Source organism: Corvus hawaiiensis, chromosome 9, assembly GCF_020740725.1.
Source record: "Corvus hawaiiensis isolate bCorHaw1 chromosome 9, bCorHaw1.pri.cur, whole genome shotgun sequence".
Taxonomy (NCBI): Eukaryota; Metazoa; Chordata; class Aves; order Passeriformes; family Corvidae; genus Corvus; species Corvus hawaiiensis.
The window spans coordinates 6,838,685-6,857,795 of NC_063221.1; the positions used below are offsets into that span (position 1 = coordinate 6,838,685).

Here is a 19,111-nt window from a genome sequence, read left to right on the forward strand (position 1 = left end):
GATTCTAGAGGTCTTTTCCAACCTGAGCAATTCTATGATAGTGCTGGGGAGGAGCAGAGAAGCTACCAAGGCTGAGACAGCAGCCAGGCATTTGCAAGTGGTCCCCGAGCAGCCACATTGCAGCTGGGTCTTGGCCATGGGCACAACTTACGGGACAGGGACAGTCAGGGGCTGCTATAGGACGCCATATCCATGTGGTTGCAGGTGAGCCTGGCTAAATCTGTGCCTGCCCAGCCCACCCCAGGACAGGCAGCTGCTCATGTAGGATCCTTCACCCTCACCCATGGGGCATTTGATGGATTCCCAACATGCCACGTTCACGTGCAGCATGGGAGGAAAGAGCTGCTCTGGAAATTTGTAGCAGTGCGGAAAGAGATTATTGGAAAAAAAAAAAATTAGAATTACAAATGAGGTTTTCAAGGGGCAGCTGTTATCCACTCTGCTCACGTGCTTGCTTTGCACAGCTGCACAGGGAGAGGTAGATGACAGCAGGTACGTTTAATCTTCTCTTTCCATTCCTGGCACCTGCTTTTTAAAGCCACTGAACAGCCAGAAAAAAAAAGCTAAAGATGATGGCTAAATATATCCTAACTAAGAGGAGAGACAGAGCAGCATTAATAGCAGATCCTTCCTGTAATGCATCCAAATTGGTTTGGCTCAGAGACAGGCTGAGGGAGGAAGCTGCAGAATGAAAGGAAAAACAATAAAATAAGGGATTTAGGGGAAAAAATAAGGGGGATAGAAAGAAGCCAGAGGGACTGATAAATTCCACTGCACCCATTTCCAGAGGAAAACAAGCCCATTTAATTTTTGCTTTTAAATGCAACCCTTTGCAGACCACAGAGCAAACACTCACCTTTTGCAGGGAGGGTGGGTTGTGCACCAGGCAATGAGAGCCCTCGGTGTTCCCAGGGCCAGATGAGATCCAGGTCACTGCTCTTCCTGCTGGCCAGACCTGCTCAGGAGATGCTCTGCTTGGCCTCAGCAGAAAGACCTCACTGAAGCCCCACTGCAGGGTTTCTGCAATAAGTCTCTCACCACGCAATTTGCCACTGAAACCTAGACTCCCCTCAGCTGCCCTGATCTCTACCCCTGCTAATGCCTCCCCTTCCCCCCTTGTTACCCAGGACTGCCCTCAGCTGCTGCCTGACCTCTTCCCAGCAATCCCAGGCTCCTCCAGACTCCCTAAACTGGCCCATGACTGGCTGGTCATCCTGCTCATCCCTCCCTGGTTTATCCCATAAGGATGAAGCAAGCTGAGACCTGGGTGTGGGCTGCCTGCTGGAGCACAGGGTTTCTTTTTTTGGTCTGGAAAAAGCTCTTCATTTGTTGTTTGCTCTTTGTGACCTGATCATGCTTGATCCATTCACTTTGCTCCCTTTCCCAGGAGCTTGTGCATCCCCCACCGCTGCTCCTGGTGCAGGGAGCAGGCTCAGCACTTGTCTCCACCTCTGGCCATAGAGGAGTGTGATGGAAAGGCTGACAGAGGGACAGGCGAAAGCAGTGCCACCACAGAGCAGATGATGCCCCAGCTCTGCCACCTTTGCCATAGCCACTTCTGGCTGCGTGGCTGGGGGTTAGTGGGCTGATAAAGAGCATTTGCTCCGGAGCCATCACAGGTTCTCCTGGCCTGAGGGCAGGATGTGTGTTAAGAGACAGAGCCCACCTGCTGCCTCTGCAGCCCCATGTCCCCCTGCCACGCTCCCAGCAGGGAAAGAGCCAGACCCTTCCAGGAAAGTCCTACAGATTCAGTTTGGGGTTTGGGGCAGGGAATCCATCTCAGGCAGCAGTGGGGTGTACCCAGAGAAGGACAGCAGTGTGCTGCTGGAAGGCTCTTGAGATTTTCCTTCCATGCAGGTCCTACTGACACATTTCTGATTCATCTCCCCAAACTGTATCTCCAAGGAGCCTGGTTCTAAATTGCTCCAACTGAGCAATTGACCGCTTGGAGCCAACACATCCCCACTTTGCTGCCCCATCCAGCACGTCTGCACCAGTGCAACCAGGGTCTGAGGAGAAACAGTTTCTCCCATCCTCTTCCTCCTCAACAATTTGACTGGGAGACACCCCTCCATCCCCCGGATTGCAGTTTCCAACTCGCAGCTTTTCAGACACTCAGGCAGAGAACAAATAGTCTCAGGCTGTTTATTATGTTCTCAGGGTCTCTATGCAGAAGAGTTGGGTAACACTGCACAATGTGATGACACGACTCAGTGGGGTATCGTCACTGGTGGGACGTGTGGCCTGGCTGAGGAGCTTCTCCAGCCTCCCATGGAAGGGGAGCCTAGCAAACAAGCAGCTAATGCAGGGGGAACCCAGGGAGCCGAGTCCATGCCTTTCCCTGAGTGGGAAGGGATCAGACTGAACAGCCTGCATGGCCTGCCCAAACTGCTCCTGCTGATATCTCCCCACACCAGCAGCACCTGGACGCTGCGGAGGCAGCTGCAGCAGCAGGATCTCATGAAAATAAAAATGTGGCAGAGGGAAGCACTTTTGGGCTGGTCTTTCTACCTGGTGGCTCACTTCTGAGTTCACTGGGTACAGCAGAGCCATCCTCAGTCTCTTCTGAGCCACCCAAAAGTTTTTTTTCACAGGAACAAGACATCTCTGTTATTTCAAGCAGCCTTACTGGGAGCTTGGGTTTGCAGTCAGATCCTCAAGGGAACACTGCCATCCCACCAAATTGGAGGTGCTAGGGAGCTTAAAGACAGATCTGAACTCTGAATTGGGTAGCTCATAGAGGAGTTGGGGGGAGAGGTTATAAGAAGATGAGATCTTCAAATGTGGTTCTTAAGGAAGGGGGATCTACTCCAGGGTGTGCGTATACCCCGTTCTCTTCATTTCCAGGAATCCCATAGAGGTCTGTAGGAGTAAACACAGCAGAAAGTGCCTCCTTCCCCTCACTGCTTTTCAGCTGGTGGCTGCAGGCACTGATAGAGCAACACGACGACATTTCTCTCAGGATAACACTGTTATCTACACTGGAAATGCAAAGCCGAGCAGCTCCTCATCTCTCATGTTTTAGATCCAGCCTGGGGCATGCAGCACGAGGCAAACTGGGAGGTGTGAGGCTACTCGAGACAATTCACAACACAGCTGGTCCCCATAGCTCCCTGGTACACCAGGTCCCTTCAGAAGCAGGCACTGCCTTTTCTCCTGTGCCTTTTTGCCAGGAATGTTGGATGGTTTTGGTAACAAACTCATCCCCCTCTGCCACCTCCCTCCCATGGCCTCAGTTCCCTGAACTCCCGCTGAGTTCACTGCAGTCCCAGATTAGAAACACATCCTCCTGTAAAGCCAGGAGGAGGCACAGAGTACAACGACTGACTTTGCCAAGCAAATACAACCCACACACCTTTATTGAGACTATTTTTATAAAACCAGAGAGCCACGGGGGAGCCCCAGCTGTGAGTGACCCCAGCACAGCTGCCCTCTCCCCTAGCCAGCCCCTGCCACAAGCACTGCATGTGCAGCGTGCATGGAAGAAGGAGAAAAAGAAGGAAGGCAAAAGACCTGGGGACAAGACAAGCTTCTGCAAAGCCCGAGGGGTGCGTAGTAGAGAGAAGCATTCTGGTCTAGCAGCAAAATGAACTTTAATTCCAGTTCTGGGATATAATGCTACAATGCTGGAGAGAGCACAGAACCAAGGAATGAGACAACTGCAGCAGCCCCAGGAATGAAAGATAATGCAGAAATGATGTGAAACATTTTGTTCTTATATAACAGGCAAGGAAGAGCTCCTAGGAGCTTTACAGTGGCAGTAGGAGGCATGTAGGAGGAAGATGGCATGACCAGAGTGTCTGGGGAAGGAAAAGGCAAAGAAGAGAGGAGGGATGGATAGGGATGGAGGATAGGCAAATAGGGGGAGGTTATGGGAATCTCAGGCTCAGATAGATGAGGACAAACAGTGCTGGTGGACAGGAAGGTTTGGAGTGCTTCAAGGAGGAAGAGGAGGAGGGAAGTCCACCAGAACAGGACAGAGAAGGAGAGAGGAGTGTGGAGGGAGAAGCCAGATGCCCCCAGAGAGGGGAGAGCTTGCACTGATGGGTGAGAGGCACTCCAGGACTGGCATGAGGTATGTTTTGCTATTGCTCTGAATGCTGTAAACATTTTGGTTTTGTGTCTGTCAGTGAACATTCAGTTCAGTTTGATACATGTGCTCTTAGGGGTAACTGGAAGCCTAGCAGAGTTTTACATCTCTTACTACTACTCAGACTTATACACAAGGCAAACACAGCACTGGCTAAAGATCTCAGTTTATATAATTTATGCCTAATTCTCCTATTTTAACATGCACATCTATGTCTCAGAAAAGCTTCTCTAGTAGAGGACACTAAATAAGATACAGATGAAGTCACATGCACTCTCATCCACCCACACCCCCAGACACACATATCAATTTCCCCCTCCCCTGGTTATACTGGCAAGACTTTGCCCTTCACATCTCCCCAGCATGGACACCCCTTGGTGCATTAATGAGTCCACTAAAAGGGGACATGGAAATCATTCCAAGCCTGGCTGATGGATCAAAGCAGGAGAAACTTTAGACAGAGTAGAGTTCTGCATCTGCTTTTGGGGTTAACACCACCCAAAGCTCATAGAAAAGGGAAAGGAAATTTGTAAACTCTTTTCCCTTCTCCCATCAAAATACCTGGGAGCTGACTGGATTTGTGTCAGAAAACAGAATAAAAAGAACCAATTTCTTCCCCTCTCTTCATGTGATGGCACACTTTCATGCTACTCCAAAAAGGATGAAAATTTTGGGGGTGTGTGTTTGTGGAGAGGAGAAATGTGTTTGTAGGTTGTGAATATCCCTTTCACACCAGGAAGAGATGAATCAAGGATAGGATATTTGTCCTTGGTGGGGATTAGTCACCACTCAGTTATTTTCGAAGCTTTGGCTCAGTCATTATTTCCTTAATCAGCCCCTGGTTTAAGGGGTAGAGCTACAAGCTGCCTATTTTGATTCATGTCCGGATGGCATTTGGCATAAAAGAAGCAGCTGGTGCCATTTTCTTCTTTAAGAAAAATATAATTTTACTTTAAATAATGAGTCTGCTTTCCTTCAAGAGAGACAAACTGCAAGAGCAGCAACAAAAATAACTGTGGTAGACTCACATGCCTCAGACAATACTTTTGCTCCACTCTGTGTTCTAGGATGCTGTTTCCCACAGAGGGCGTTATCTGGCACCAATTTAATGGGGAAAACACTTCTACATCAGCCGGCCCGATTCCAGCTCCTGTCACCACTGCAGCAATGGCATCTCCAGCTGTGCCCTGCTCCAAACAATTCCCCAGGTGGATGGAGGAGAGAAGGGAGCTTGAATTTACAGGGTGTTGGCACCTTTGAAGTTTTTCCATGAGTTCTGACATGAAATGAAAGGACAACAGCACCAGCGCTGGAGGAGTTTGTGGAGAGATGCAGTCACACTCTGAACAGGACCAGGTTTTGTAGCCACCAGGGGAGCCTGGGGATTGTCCTTTCTCACATTCCTCGACACAAGCATCTCGTTCCGGCTGCGTCCCCTCGCCTGGCTGTCTCTGTGACCCTCCCCAGGGTGCTGCAGAGCCTTGTCTGGGGTGCCTCAGCTGGCACTAGAGGTCAGCACCACCCAAGCCCACTCAGAAGGTCTGTCTGGAGAGAAGTACCATAAGGCAGTTATCATGGCCTTCTGCCTTCTCTTTAAAAGCCGTGACTGCTTAAGCCTCCTGCTGCTGGCTCTGGCATCCTGGGCAGCTCTGGGATGCTTTTTGCACGTGCAGGCAAGAGAAGGGTGGACGGGAGGAAGGCAGGGCCAGACAAGGTGGCATCCCTTCACCACTTGCAACACTTGTTCGGTGCCACAGTGTTGGAGAGCTGAGCTGCCCTTTGGCAGCAGTGGGATCACTGGGTAAAACTGGGACCACAGGCCAAGGGAAAGTACTTCAGCCAAAGCAGCCTGTGCCCCTGGGAGATCCCAGTCTGCCCTGTGTTACACAGGCATGGTAGACAGTGTCTTTGAGAAAGGGGAATTCTTCCAGCCTCTCCTCACAGCCAGGCAGGGAAGCATTGTGTCCCCCCTTGCAGGTCAAGCACCGACTATTTCACTGCAGTGTGGTTTGGTTTGTCCTCCTCACTCCCTACCCCAGGAAAAGGCAGTGGAGGTGATGTGACCTACTCCCCTTCCTGCAGGTCAGATACCACCAGGGACAGCCACTGGATGCATGGCTCTGTATCCTTTGCTTCCATCTCTGATTCCTTTCACACATTGCACAGGTTCCCCAGACACCCGTCTCACTGTACTTTGCTTGCCATAAAGCTTTGGGACATTGAGGTACTGCATGACCTGGTCCCATCGCATAAATCATGGCAAATCTGAGGCATTTTCCAGATGTCTCTCATTGCTCCCACTTTGAAGCAACCAGCAGAAAGTTTCTGTGAAACTGCCAAGTCCAGACCTTGAGCTTTGTGTCTCTGGACACAGGGCATGAGAGACCTCACATACCTCAAGTTCCAGGAGCTGTGACACTGAGCCTGGGCGTGGCTGCAGAATGCCACATCTGTCACCACACGCCAGCCCCTGCTCCTCAGGGGTCCTTGCAGAGGCGGAGGACAGCCAGGAATGCTGGGTCACTGCTGCTCTTTCTGGCCATTCTTCTCAGAAATTTAACTGGAGATGGTATTTGCTTTCTAAAGACCTGGAGAATTCTGCTGCTGACCAACCAGGTACCAAAACACAGGTTTCCCTACTGAACATTAAGTTTGCCCTTGCACTGTATTTAAACTTCAGTGTCTTAGAGACCACAGGAATACACCTCCAGAATAAACCCAACATCTAAACCAGCTCTATCTTGATCCTAAACCTATTCGTCCAACTCTCCTGCACATAACCCTTACAAAAAACCTCAAAAAACTGTTCCCTACGTAATTGATGGACATTAATTTTTAGTATCCTACCAGACTTTTTGTATCTTGTTCCAAACACATTATGCTTAGCTTTAGAATTCATTCTACCTCATTTACACCACATTACACTAAATCTTTATCAGCAGCTTTCTGATGTATCAAACCCACCCACCACTGTTGGCTAGAGCAGAGGTTTACAGCCTCTGGTCTGGGGATGACTGAGAGAAGGAAAAGACCCATCGGGTCACTTTCCATGCCTTTATTAAGTTAAGAAAACAGACCTCTGGTCTGTCTGCTCAAATCCACAGACAGGCTGTCTGCTTCTCCCCTAGAAAATATTGCAAGAATCTGCCAAACTGGAACAGTAATGCCATGGAAATAGGGCCATCAGATGGTAGGAATTATTGCACAGCACAGAGGAAGTGCTACACCACTGACATCTGCACAGAGTCTTCTCCTGCAGTGGCCATCCAGGCTATGGGAATAGGGCCAAAGAACACCTCACACCCCACTGCACACCCTGACACCCATCCTGCTCACTCCAAGCTCTCTGTGTCCTGCTGGAAGCAAGCACCTTGCAGCAGGGTCTGTGTCTTGGGGAGTTCTTTGCAAGGCATTGAACCCATAATTGGTAGGTAGGAACAGTCAGTAATCAGGAAATAGCAAAAATAGAATTATGATTTTTCATGTTGCCTGAGCATGCACTGCTCAGGTACCACATGAAAAATGCCATGTGCTGTGGCAGATGGATCTTGTGCTTTTCTTACACCTCAGCAAGTGGCAGAGGGGACATTCCTTCTCTCCACTGTCTCCCAATAGGTCATTCCTGAGGAGCCACCAGGCCTGTGGCAGCCAGGAGCCCCTTTGTATTGGTACAGTGCCCAGCATAACAGAGCCTGAATGACGAATGGGGCCCGAGGCTGAACTACCACACAAATAAATAATAGTAATGAAAAACAATCATTCACATTAGAAGACTTGCCTGCTCAGGCCTAGTGAGAGCTTTTGGGATTACCTTCCTCATGAGGAAAACTCAACTGTCCTATGGAAAACACACTTAGTCTCCATCCCTGAAAGGTAAGGGGCAGTGACAGGGTAGCAGCTGTGTCATAAGGTGTGCAACCAAAATGGGGAGGTGAGCTGAGTTTGCTGATGTTTTCCACTCTGGGAAGGGGAATGAGTCCTGTGCCTTTGTCTCCTCTCTCCCTCCCTTTGCTCTCTGGGTCCAGACCCCAGCAGCCAACATGGGAGACATGGGCTGGATGTGGCTTCACAAGTGTCAGAATTGCCCTTGGGGCCCTTCCAAGCACAAGGGAGAGGTGGGGGACAGGGACATGTGTGGAAGGATGGAAAGGTGTTATTTACACACAAACCAACACAGTTATTTTAAAGGAAACCTGCCTTGCCAACAGATGACCCCGTGACTCAAGAGGGTTGTGGGTTTGTGCTAGAGAGAGGCAACAACTGCAAGGTGCTACTGCTAACCAAAAAAAAAAAAGCACAGAAAGTTGAAGAGTCTTAATATCATGCCTGGATCACTCTCTGGAAGCTTCCTCTGCCCCTTCTTCCTCTTTTCCCATTCCCACTGCTTTTAACATCAAGAAAGTTTCACATTTAAGACATGGGTTTTGGCTGTTGTGGGAAGCACATGGTTTCTGAGGGCCCCATTGCTGCTCTAGCTGAGCCTCCTCTGGGTCTGAGACAGCAGGTCTGTGTAAATTTTGGATCTCAGGAACCTGGGATACGAGTCTTTCTCCATCAGGCTGTGCACCTTCCCCTGAGCTTGGTCAAAGCAGGAGAGCGAGGGCTCCTGCACATTTCTTCTTGTCAGCTCCCGTGTCTGGAAGTCTATGTTCACCTGAGAAAAGCAGCAGAAGAGAGTTTGGCACTGAGAGTCCAGCTGGTCTCCTTCAAATGGCACATTGCCTCTCAACCATGGCTGTAAAACAGCAGCAGAACCAAGGTCCTACCCTTGTCCATGCCAAAACAGCCCCCACAGCTCTGGGGAGTTTAGTGATCCAGGGCTATGAACCCTACCCCAAGCCTGGAAAAGTTGGATTTATAGTGATCTGAGGACTTCTGAAATCAAATTATCTTTATTTGGGCTCTCAGGCAGCACGTCACCTAAAGCTGCTGACTCAGCCTAACTTCTCTCCTATCAGCTACAATTTCTCTATTCGCTTCATTCTTCACTACATGCCCAATATATGGGTGAATAAACTTTTAACTGGGTTTAAACTATTAGTACGTTCTTATTAAATGTTTCTAAACTCTGTTGATCTAAAATAAATAGTTTGATTTTTCCCATAACAGCTTCACATTACAGTATCTTGAGGAGAGGCTTGAAAAAACAAACCACCCTATAATGTTATGACTGCCATTTGTTTGTAAAGCCAGCCTATGGAGTTTTCCTGTTTTCCTTCCCTAGCAGAGCAATCAGCATGTTAGGGTTATTGTCTGGAAGAAAAAATGGCTGAAAAGATGTTATTTGTTGTTAACTCAGTCTCCAAACTTGAAGGAGTTTGGAAAATAAAACTGTCCACCTTAACGTGGATGGTCAGCAATATGGATTAGCTCTCTGCATTGCTTAATAATTTCTTATTCTAGCATGCTAAAATTATATAACAGTGCTAAAGAAACTTCACCACAGAACCAAATTTTAGAAAAGACCCCATCCAACCTGCATTCCCATTTCTAATCAAGATTCAGCCCTCCAGTCTTTAAAATCTCACCCAGATTCCTGAAGAACAGTAGGAAGGTGCTCATGGGAGAGCAGTGGGCATTGAGATACCCACGCACCTTGGTGTGAATCTGAGTCCTTCCCAGTGGCCTTGCAATGGCCTTCCTAGCTGGGAGAGGGAGTAAAATGAGCCCTTTTTGGGGTCCCTGACAGACACCTGTATTGTGACAGGCACCCATGCAGTGGAGCAGGAGGGGTTGGGTGCAGTTAGAGCCACCCTGGTTGTGCTGTGATTGCAGTAACACAACCCAGAATCGTCATGACACAGGATCTGACAGTGCCATCAGCCTGTCAGTGCTTGAAAGAGGATTTAACAATCCCAGGCTCTGGGTTGTGACTGCACTTTTTGCTCAGGTATTGTTCGCACCTCTCAGGAGGTCTGAGTGAGGTGGGAGTTAATCAGTAGATAAACTCTCCTCCCTGGGGAGCCAACAAGTTACTCACTGGTGGGATGGTCCTATGCAAAGTGTCCTCTGAGGAATGAGCCCAACAACCTGCTCGAGGGTTGACAGTAAATGAGAGGAGCACTGTGAAATGCTCTTGGGAAGCTTGGAGAGGTTAGGAAATGTAGGTTGAGGTTGCCGGTGAACTCCCTGGCTGTGACTAATTTAGTATCATCAAAGTAGTTGCCCTCATCAGGGATGAGTCACCGTGAGCTGAGGCAGCTGTAGCAGGCAGGATGGCATTCCCACCCTCCTTAGCTACTCTCTGAGAGGGAAGGAAGGGAGGGAGAGCGCTCCCGAGCCCAGCTGGGGGTGATGGCCCTGCTCAGTGCCCGCAGGGATGCTGTGCCATCCCGGGGTGCTGCATACCCACCTCCCGAGGGGCCTGCACATCGATGAACTCCTCGAAGATGCGCTGGGCCTTGGAGGCCAGCTTGGCTGCTGAGCGCGTCTTCTTGAAGTCCTCGCAGGCCAGCCAGAACTCCAGGTTTTCCTCACTGAATTCTGTCTTCAGGAAAGCACGGAAAGCAGCCAGCCCATCTGCAGGAGAGACACAGGGAGTTACAAAGGGAAGAGAAAGAAGGCAGGGAGGTGTTCCTTTCACAGACACCCTTCCATCCACCCCTACCTACCAAAGACCATTTGATTTTTCTCCCAGGGTCTGCAATCCCAGGATGTGTCCATAACTTACACCACTGGGCTCCCATGAGCTGCCAGAAAGCCAAACATCACTTGATGTAATTCTGAAAATTCTGTTTTCCAGCTAACATGGCAAAAGACTTTCCTTGAGACTGGGACACCCACCCTTTGGAAAGTTACTTTTGGAATTATCAAGCTTTAACTCTTTGCATCTTGTGCATGTTAATGCAACACTTTGTAACACCCTATCTGTCATTAAGAAAAACCTTTAATAAAACATGGCTGCTGTGGACTTGTCTCCTATGTTTTCTGTCACTTTGCTTTATTGCCTGGTGCCATTTTTAGTTCTGAATTAAAGAGAGGAAAGCTCTTGGAGAGTCTGTTACAGCTCCAATAAAGGGTAGAGGGAAAGGACAAGCATAATTATGGCTTGTCTAGTCAGTGGTAAAAGTGTGCTTAGCATTTGCTAATGCTCAGCAATTGTGACATTTCAGTCAATCTGAGTCAGCCAGGGCAGATTGGAAATATGGAAAGATTTATTAGGCAATCTGTGTCCTCTTAAACCCCTGCCTGGGCCTATTTATGGATGCAGTCATTGTTTTTTATTTCCTTTCCCTGAATGGCACCAGTGGAGTTGAAGTAGCTGATGGCTTCACACATAGCCTTTCTCCTTGGGATAAATTTAGGTTCTCATGTTTTGTTTTGTTTTGTTTTCCCAGTAACATGTTTCTAACACTTCCTGGTCTTTTGCAATAGGATCTGGGGTTTTGTAGCTCATGACTGGAAAGCTCTTGAGTCAGCACTGGCTACTTCCCGGCAACTGTCTAAAAATACTGATGGAACTGGAGATGCACTTGGCAAGGTCAGACTCCTCAAAAGGATAAAGGGAGCAAGGACAAGGCATGTCCAGCCTCTCATCCACTGGCATCCTCAAGTCCTTCTGGGCAGGGCTGCTCTTGAACTGTTCATCCCTCAGCCTGGATTGATATTGGGGGTTGCCCTGATCCACGTGCAGCACCTTGCACTTGGTCTTATTAAACCTCATGAGATTTCTATGGGCCCATTTCTCAAGCTTGTCTAGATCCCTGTGTATAATCCTAGCATCTTTCAAACGGGCTATTCAGACAGTTCCTTCTATATGCTGTATATGTTATCTATATGCTATATATAATATATATGCTATTTATATGCTCCCTGTATGCTGTATATATGTATATGCTATGTATGCTACAGATCTATGGCAATGTAGCACTGCCCTGCATTTCCTTTGCATGTCCTAAACTTCTTCCTGCTTATTTTGTTTCTGGCAATAACTTAGGACATGGAGATATTTTCCAGCTCCTGCTGAAGACTCAAGCCCTAAGCAATGGCCCCGGGTATTGAACAGCAATAAATAATCCTATTTCTGTCTGAATGTCAGTCACAGGAGATGTCTGACTGCCCAGATCCTCAAAGGGAAAGGCAGAAGAGATATCAAGCCAGACAAGCCCAAATTAGAGACTAAATCTCTCTGCATTGGGTTCCTCAAAGCTCCTTCATTAGCGGGCTCTGTGCACTGACTGCTCCATCAGCAGTCTGCTATCAGCAATATAAATGCATCCATCCCATCTCAGCCATGCTCCCTCCTTCTGTCAGCCCCAGAAACAGCTGTATTATTCCAGCTTGTCCTGACACTTCTTAATTCAAGCAATTTCAGGAGATCAGGGTTTTGCACTGCTAGAGTGGACAAAACTGGGGCTCTTGTCCAAACAACAGTGCAAATTATGGGTCCAAGCCTGGGGAAATATTGTGACTTCAGCCCAGAGAAGCCTGCAGAGCAGAATGCCAAAGGTATCTCCAGGAGCAGGGCACCTCTCAGGATCACCCTGCCTGTGGCTGCTTTCAGCATCTCCATGGGTAGATAAACATGGTGAGGGGTGTTTTAGGGCTGCTGCCCTTCCTGAAATCTGAGACACAGAAACATTTTCCAAAACCTGTGTCCCCCTTAGTGCCTATAAAATTCACAGGAATTTAATCTGTGCGAGAGCAAGGGAAGGACCGGAGAACAGGGCAGGGAGTCTTTGCGGGCTGACAGCTTTCAGAAAGAAGGAAACAAAACACGGAGAAAATTCCAGTTCCTCAAGATCCATGTCATTTTATATATTATCAGCTCCTAGGATGCTTGACATTAAATATTGCAGCACCCAAGCACACTGCTATGTCTCTGCAGTCTTTGCTGTGTCCCTGCTGAGATCTTGCTCCCCTGTCTCTGTCCTGGTCTTTTTTTCCCCCCCTTTTCCTCTAAAAGAGCCCCAGAGTCCCAGCACTGACAGAGGATCACTTGCAGGAATAGCAGAGTTGCATGAAAGTACCATATCTGCAAAATATCATCACTGCAAAATACAATATCTGAAAAATGTAATACCTGCAAAATATAATGTCTGCTAAAAAAAGGGAATGTCATGACTGACAAGGAGAGAAAGGCATTTGCTATAGCCCTGCCCCAGAGAGCAGCTGCAGCAGGTTCCCCTGGGACCAGGAGGTTTCTATGAGCTCTGCCTTCTGCTCTAATGTCAATCAGCTCCTTTATATCCTGAAATAAGTTTAGACAGTGAATGGATAAATAATAGTGTCTGGCTGTTCTCTGCTTTTTTTATACACTCCTGTCATGCACTCCTCACAGCCTTTGAGGAGCTGCAAGTGATGAGGCTGAACCTGTGAGGACCTTGCACAGGAAGCTTTGGATGCAGTCATCCTTGACTGCCTGGTTTTCCATAGTTTTCATCTTTAGCCCTTGACTGCCTGCCAGCCTTTCCAGCTGTGCCTAACAGCCAGTTTTGGGGAATTGCTGCCAGAAGTTTGTCATGGAACAGTGACAAATCTGATTGAAAGGGCAGGAGGACAAGTAGGCATGGGAACTGCCACGACCTGAGGTGGAATTTCACCTGGATGTTGACTTCAATCTCCTCCTCTCCTTCACAACACATGAAGGCTATCAAGAAACGATCACTCATGAACGATCAGCATTTCAAAGCTCATCCTGCCCAACTGGACATTGTTTTTCCTGGGGCAACCAGCACTGGAGTGTAGTGTGATATGAGCAGGAGAGAGATTTCACCTCCTGAAATATCCTGGAGTGCAATTCCAAGGGGATGCTTTACAGAGAAAGCACAGGAATTAAAAGCAGGATTAGAAGTCTGCAGATGAAGCAGCACAGAATAATCCCTAACCTGTGGCCCAAAGGCATGGGCACTCAGGGGGACAGGATGTGCTGGTGTAGGTGCACAGCCCTTCAAGACAACTATTGGACAGTTATTCAGGAATTTGACTCAAGAGTCCTCTGCTTGAAGCCAAAGGAGGAAATCGATACTGATGGAGCAGATAAGTCGAAGGCAAAGAAACAGAGCTCTTTACTGAATGTCAAGAGTCTGAGGGAGAAGCAGCAGACATTTGCTATTTTACTTTTTCAGTGTAGATATAAGCTTCAAAATGCCCTACTCTCCATTTAGACTGACTGAGGAAAGAACAAGAGCATTGTCAGGTGAGATTGTTAAGTGCTCAGACATTACTCAGGATCTTGCAGGTCACCTGTGAGTTATGCAATGACAGGAATTTCTGTTTTATGAATGGGCGGTGCCAGGCAGTTCAATGGCCATGTGAGGACAGGGACTCCTGAAATCCCATTGAGGAGATGGAGAGTGGATCCTTTCCAGCAAGAAGGGCTGTGGAGGAAGGGACTGAAGTGGGGAGCAGAAAACACAAGAAAAGTCTTAACTAAATCAAGATCCATCTTGAGGAAGAGCCCAGATTAGTGGCAGCCTAATAACCAAGCACCTGCCACTGTCAGAACAAGAAAGCAATCAACAGTCATTTATTTAATGCATGTGTTTCACCCCATCAGCAACCAGACTTCACGCAGGGAGTAGAGTCCCTGTGGCTGGTGGATGGATGGATTGGCTCCATGGAACGTGTTGGGTCCAGGACTAGAGAGACAAGGTCACAGTGCTCTGCACAGCACACCAACGTGCTCTCACTGCTGCTGAGCAGTGCTCCCCTTAATCTCAGCTACCTGTCACCAGCACAATGCTAATACTGTTCTGGCTTAGAAAGAACTTGGAATAGGTTGGGATATTCCTATGCTGTGTAGGAAGTGAAGGAATGTGTAGATAACAGGAGGAGAACAACAGTAAAGTTTCGGCGGAAGAGCACAGAGATCACAAAAAATCTGGAGAAAAATCACCCTTGAGATAAAAGTGGGAATTCAGCAGGGAAGGTTTTTGGTGTCGGGTGCTTTGTTGAAAAGGGTTGAGGACAGACTGTCCTGCTGGATGCTGGATAAATGATAAGCCATGTGTCCAGCCCCGTGAGGGAGGTAGAATGAGACATGCTATTGCTTGTATTTCCCTCCAGCAGCCTGTCACAAGAAATCCTCATCTGGCTGGCCAGCCTGTGCCTCCTGGGCACAGGCACAGCGAGGGGAGTAATACTCAGTTACTCACATGCATGCACTCACACTCTGGGGACAATGCTGAGCTCGCTTCCCTGGGAGCCTTCATTCTGGGACAAAATGGGAAAAGATGCCAAAATCCAAATGCATGTTTAAAACACTGCTCTTTCTCCCTGGGCACCCAAGGAAATACTGCATACAGTCTGCCTCTTACTCTCTAAATTCCCTGACGAGAGCAGGATCAGACTCCCCTCTCCTGTTGCTTGCTCAGAAGCCCTGACCCCATTGAACATGGCTATGCTGTGCTTCTGGCAGTGACCCCATTGAACACGGCTATGCTGTGCGTCTGGCAGTGAGCTCAGACAGGGCTCCTGATGTAAAATAGGGATTGTCTGCCTGACCCCAGGGTTCCTAAGTTGATTTGCTTCACCCATTAGCAAAAGAAATTAGGATATCATTGCATTGACCTATCCATCTGGGGCTGCCAGCAGGCAGAGCTGCTGCATCCTGCTGCTCAGCACTGCTCACTCCAGGAGGGATGAGGGAATTGAGTCCCAGGGCCAGTACAAAAGCGAGGTGGGGAAAGCCCTCCTGCATTTCCTACTCACAATCTCATGTCAAAGTCAACTCAAATTATCCTTTGAATGGCTGGGGAATTAATCCAAATCAGACCACTCTATGCAGAGGGCATTACCCAGCCTGGGAATCTCCCAAGACAAATAATTGCTTCAAATCCCAGGGGATTTTAATCCTCCACTCGAGGTGCTGCCCCACAGCAGCAGGTCAGGATCAAATATTACCTGCACAGGTCATTCATTAGAAGGGTGAGGGGAGATCAGGGAGAGCTCCACAAGGCCATCACACTTCAAGGGATATCTGGCAAAGGTGATCATAGAATCACAGAATGGTTTGGGCTGGAAGGGACCTTAAAAATAATCTTATTCCAACCCCTTTGCCATGGGCAGGGACACCTCCCACTAGACCAGGTGGCTCAAATTCCCAGCCAGCCTGGCGTAATGACACTCTCCGTAGTCTGTGAAATGCATGGCACCTACTCAGGTCACTTCCATTCAGAAACCTTTTGGAGACTCATGAAAATAGGAAAGGGAAGAAGTGTTTTTCCCTTCTAACAGAGTACTGCAGCCCCGTGAGCCTCCTGCATGTCTGAGGGCAGCCTGCTCACCTGGGCACTTTGGAGAGCCTCTTAGGGAACTCTGATCCACATTCTTGCTCCTTGGAGCAATTTTACCAATTGTCCAACCCCTTGCAATACTGCCTACAAGATCTGCCCCATTTGCAGCTGCTCCATCCAGCTACTGAGTACCACTTGAGCACTTCGGGGTTTATTTTCCCTGGAGAACAGTTTGGCTGGAAGGGACCAAAACCATCTGATGCAGCAGAAAGCACCACACAACCCCCTGAAATCACAATCCTCTTTCCAAAATAAATGAACTGTCCATCTAGTGAAGACAGTTTCTGACAGATGTGTCAAGCAGAAATGCACCTGTGGATGCTGTGAGTCCCGGGGGGGATTCTCCCCGAGCTCAGCTGGTGCTTAGCCCATGCCCCCAGGCATGAATTCAAATTTTCCCTGGCTAATGCTGTTCACCTGAGCAGTCACAGGGAAATTAGACTGGGACAGTTCTGTCCTCATCTTGGCACTAAAAGCAGAATATTTGCTGGCAGCTTCCCTAGAGACAGATGCCAGCAGACCAGGCACAGCTTTATTTACTCCCAGATTTTGGCCACTTAAGGCTCCCTTACCTGTCTAACATCAGCACATCCTAACAGCAAAAATGCAGCTCATACAATATAATTAATTCTATGAATATGTGCTCTTCTCTCCTTTAAACCAGTGTAACTAAAATAACACTTCTGTTTCAACAGAACGTTTTGTATTTGCATCATTATAACCCTTGACTACCAGGCTGGCAATTCCAGAAACTTCAGGTGCAGAGCAGTTATAAAATATTCCTTTAGAAAGTAGTTTATTAAACAAGAATATTTTGTGTCATCAATCACCAGGCAATGTCACTGTGACTGCTGATAAAAAAAGATTAATTTAAATTTTAAAGATCACCTTCTGTTGCTATTAGGAACTGAATATTTTTCATTAGAAACTGAATATTTTTCATCAGTGCCAGAGAGTTATCAGAATTACTTTCCATTCTAAGAGATGGGAAAAAATCCTGATAATTCATTTATCACTCCAAAAGGCAAATTTATTAATAAAACCAGACACCCTTTTGGAGGTTGCTGGACAAAATAATTCTACCTATGAACTAAGGCTTGATTTAGCATTTTTGCAGTAGTCAGCTGAAGAGGGAAATATATAACATCAGGACATAGGTGGGTAAATTCACTGGGGTTTGTAATCCAAGCACTTTTTCTACAGTCTGTATCTAATAAAGAAAACTTCTACTTTTACACCGGTGAAGAAGAAATGGGTTTCAGTTCAGGATGGTAACAGGGATGTGAATATCCTTGCCCTCCCCTCTTCCCATCCCACAGGCACCCTATAATCTCCTTGCATTTTCCCCTTCTTGTTCTGAATTTCCACAAAAGAAATGCTCCTTTTCAGTCATACCTAGCTACACCATATATTTTTTCCCCTATTGGCTGCAAGAGCAATGATCTCAACTAGAGACTGCTGCTAAAATTACATACTGCTTTTCCTGCCTTGGTCAGCCAGCCTGTTTAAAGTTGTCACTTAATTCCCTGCCAAAACTGTTGTCATCTCAGTAGAAACCTAGCAAAATCACCCTTCACTTAATAATATAATTCTACACTTATATTTTAAAATGTAAGGAAAACCTGGGTCTCTAAGCAAGCCAGACAGCTCCTTATTGCCAAAAAACAGTTCACCACCCACGTTGACTTTTCCCCAACCTTGACTTTCTAGGGTTTAATTCTCCAATAGAAGCCCATGAATGAACCCGTACTGGGAAATTTGCTGTCTTGTTTATAATTTCTCAGTGTGAAAATGCTGGTGAAGCAGAGCAATATTTGCTGAACAGAACTCATAGGATTAATCTGTTGAGCAGAGCAGGGGGTGCTGCTTATAGGTTGGCATAAGGTCTCTGGATGTGAAATATTCAGGTTTGCTGAGATAACCACAAATCAGGCTCTGCTCAGGGGGACCGCACGTGATTTCTCTGTGACAGGGCAAGTCATTCAAGGGTACTAAGCTGGAAGAGGCAGCACCTTGGGCTTATGGCTTTAGCAGTTGTGGTCAGGAGCAAAGCCATGAAGGGAACACACAAAACCCTTTTATCCAGAGGGCAATTAGTGCCTATAAAGGATGGTGACTGCTGGGGAGTGAGCAGCTCTGGAGGACCATGCCCCTGCTATGCAACACACATTCTGCCCTAACTACAACAGGGGTTAAGGGCAGAGGAGGAAATAAAAGAAGAATTTGATCTCTACTCACACTTATGGGACAAAAGGACATCAAAAGAGTCTGCCCATCTTGTTGCTTCTTCTGTTGACAGTCCTCTGTAAGGAAAAGATGGGGCAAGTTATGGGCAACCCATGGCTGCTCATCCTCTCTAGAGCTGTTTGATGAGGATGCCGAGGAAGGCTGGAATTCTTCTCGCCTGATTTTGGAGGTCTAGAGTGTAGAACTGAGCCAAGTGACCTTGGGCTCCCTCTAGAATCAGTGAGGAGATACCAAGGCACCTGCAGGGATTCTGCTCATCTCATATCCCCAGGCAGGCAGGTAAAATAGGCCAGGTGAATCATACCCAAAAAGGGACCAATTTTTCCTCATTGACTCTAAGCAGAGGCCCAGGGAAGAAGCTCAGATGCAGACATTTACATTGTAAAAGCCAAAAGTCAGGCGAAATGAAACTCGGCCCTGCAGAAGTGTTTATTTCTCTTGCTTGCCTTTCAGGGGATCTTAGCTCAGGTGTAAGCAGGGACTTGTGATCAGATGAGTCCCATCCCACGTCTCAAATCAGGATTCTGGAGGGTCTGAA

The 19,111-nt window shown here is 47.7% G+C and overlaps 1 protein-coding gene across 15 annotated transcripts in view; it reads right to left on the reverse strand.

The window, feature by feature from the left end:
• Positions 1–2,131: 2,131 nt before the first annotated feature.
• Positions 2,132–19,111, reverse strand: part of LOC125329996 (regulator of G-protein signaling 8) — a 42,659-nt gene continuing 25,679 nt past the window's right edge. For 14 of the 15 annotated variants that reach the window (XM_048312642.1, XM_048312639.1, XM_048312646.1 and 11 more), the window contains 3 exons: positions 18,565–18,629; positions 10,443–10,609; positions 2,132–8,744 (listed from right to left, as the gene is read on the reverse strand). In XM_048312642.1, the coding sequence (XP_048168599.1) occupies positions 8,562–8,744; positions 10,443–10,609; positions 18,565–18,629 (415 nt within the window). In that variant the 3' untranslated portion in view covers positions 2,132–8,561. The remainder of the gene's footprint in view (positions 8,745–10,442; positions 10,610–18,564; positions 18,630–19,111) is intronic. The other variant, XM_048312649.1, reaches the window with a different exon arrangement.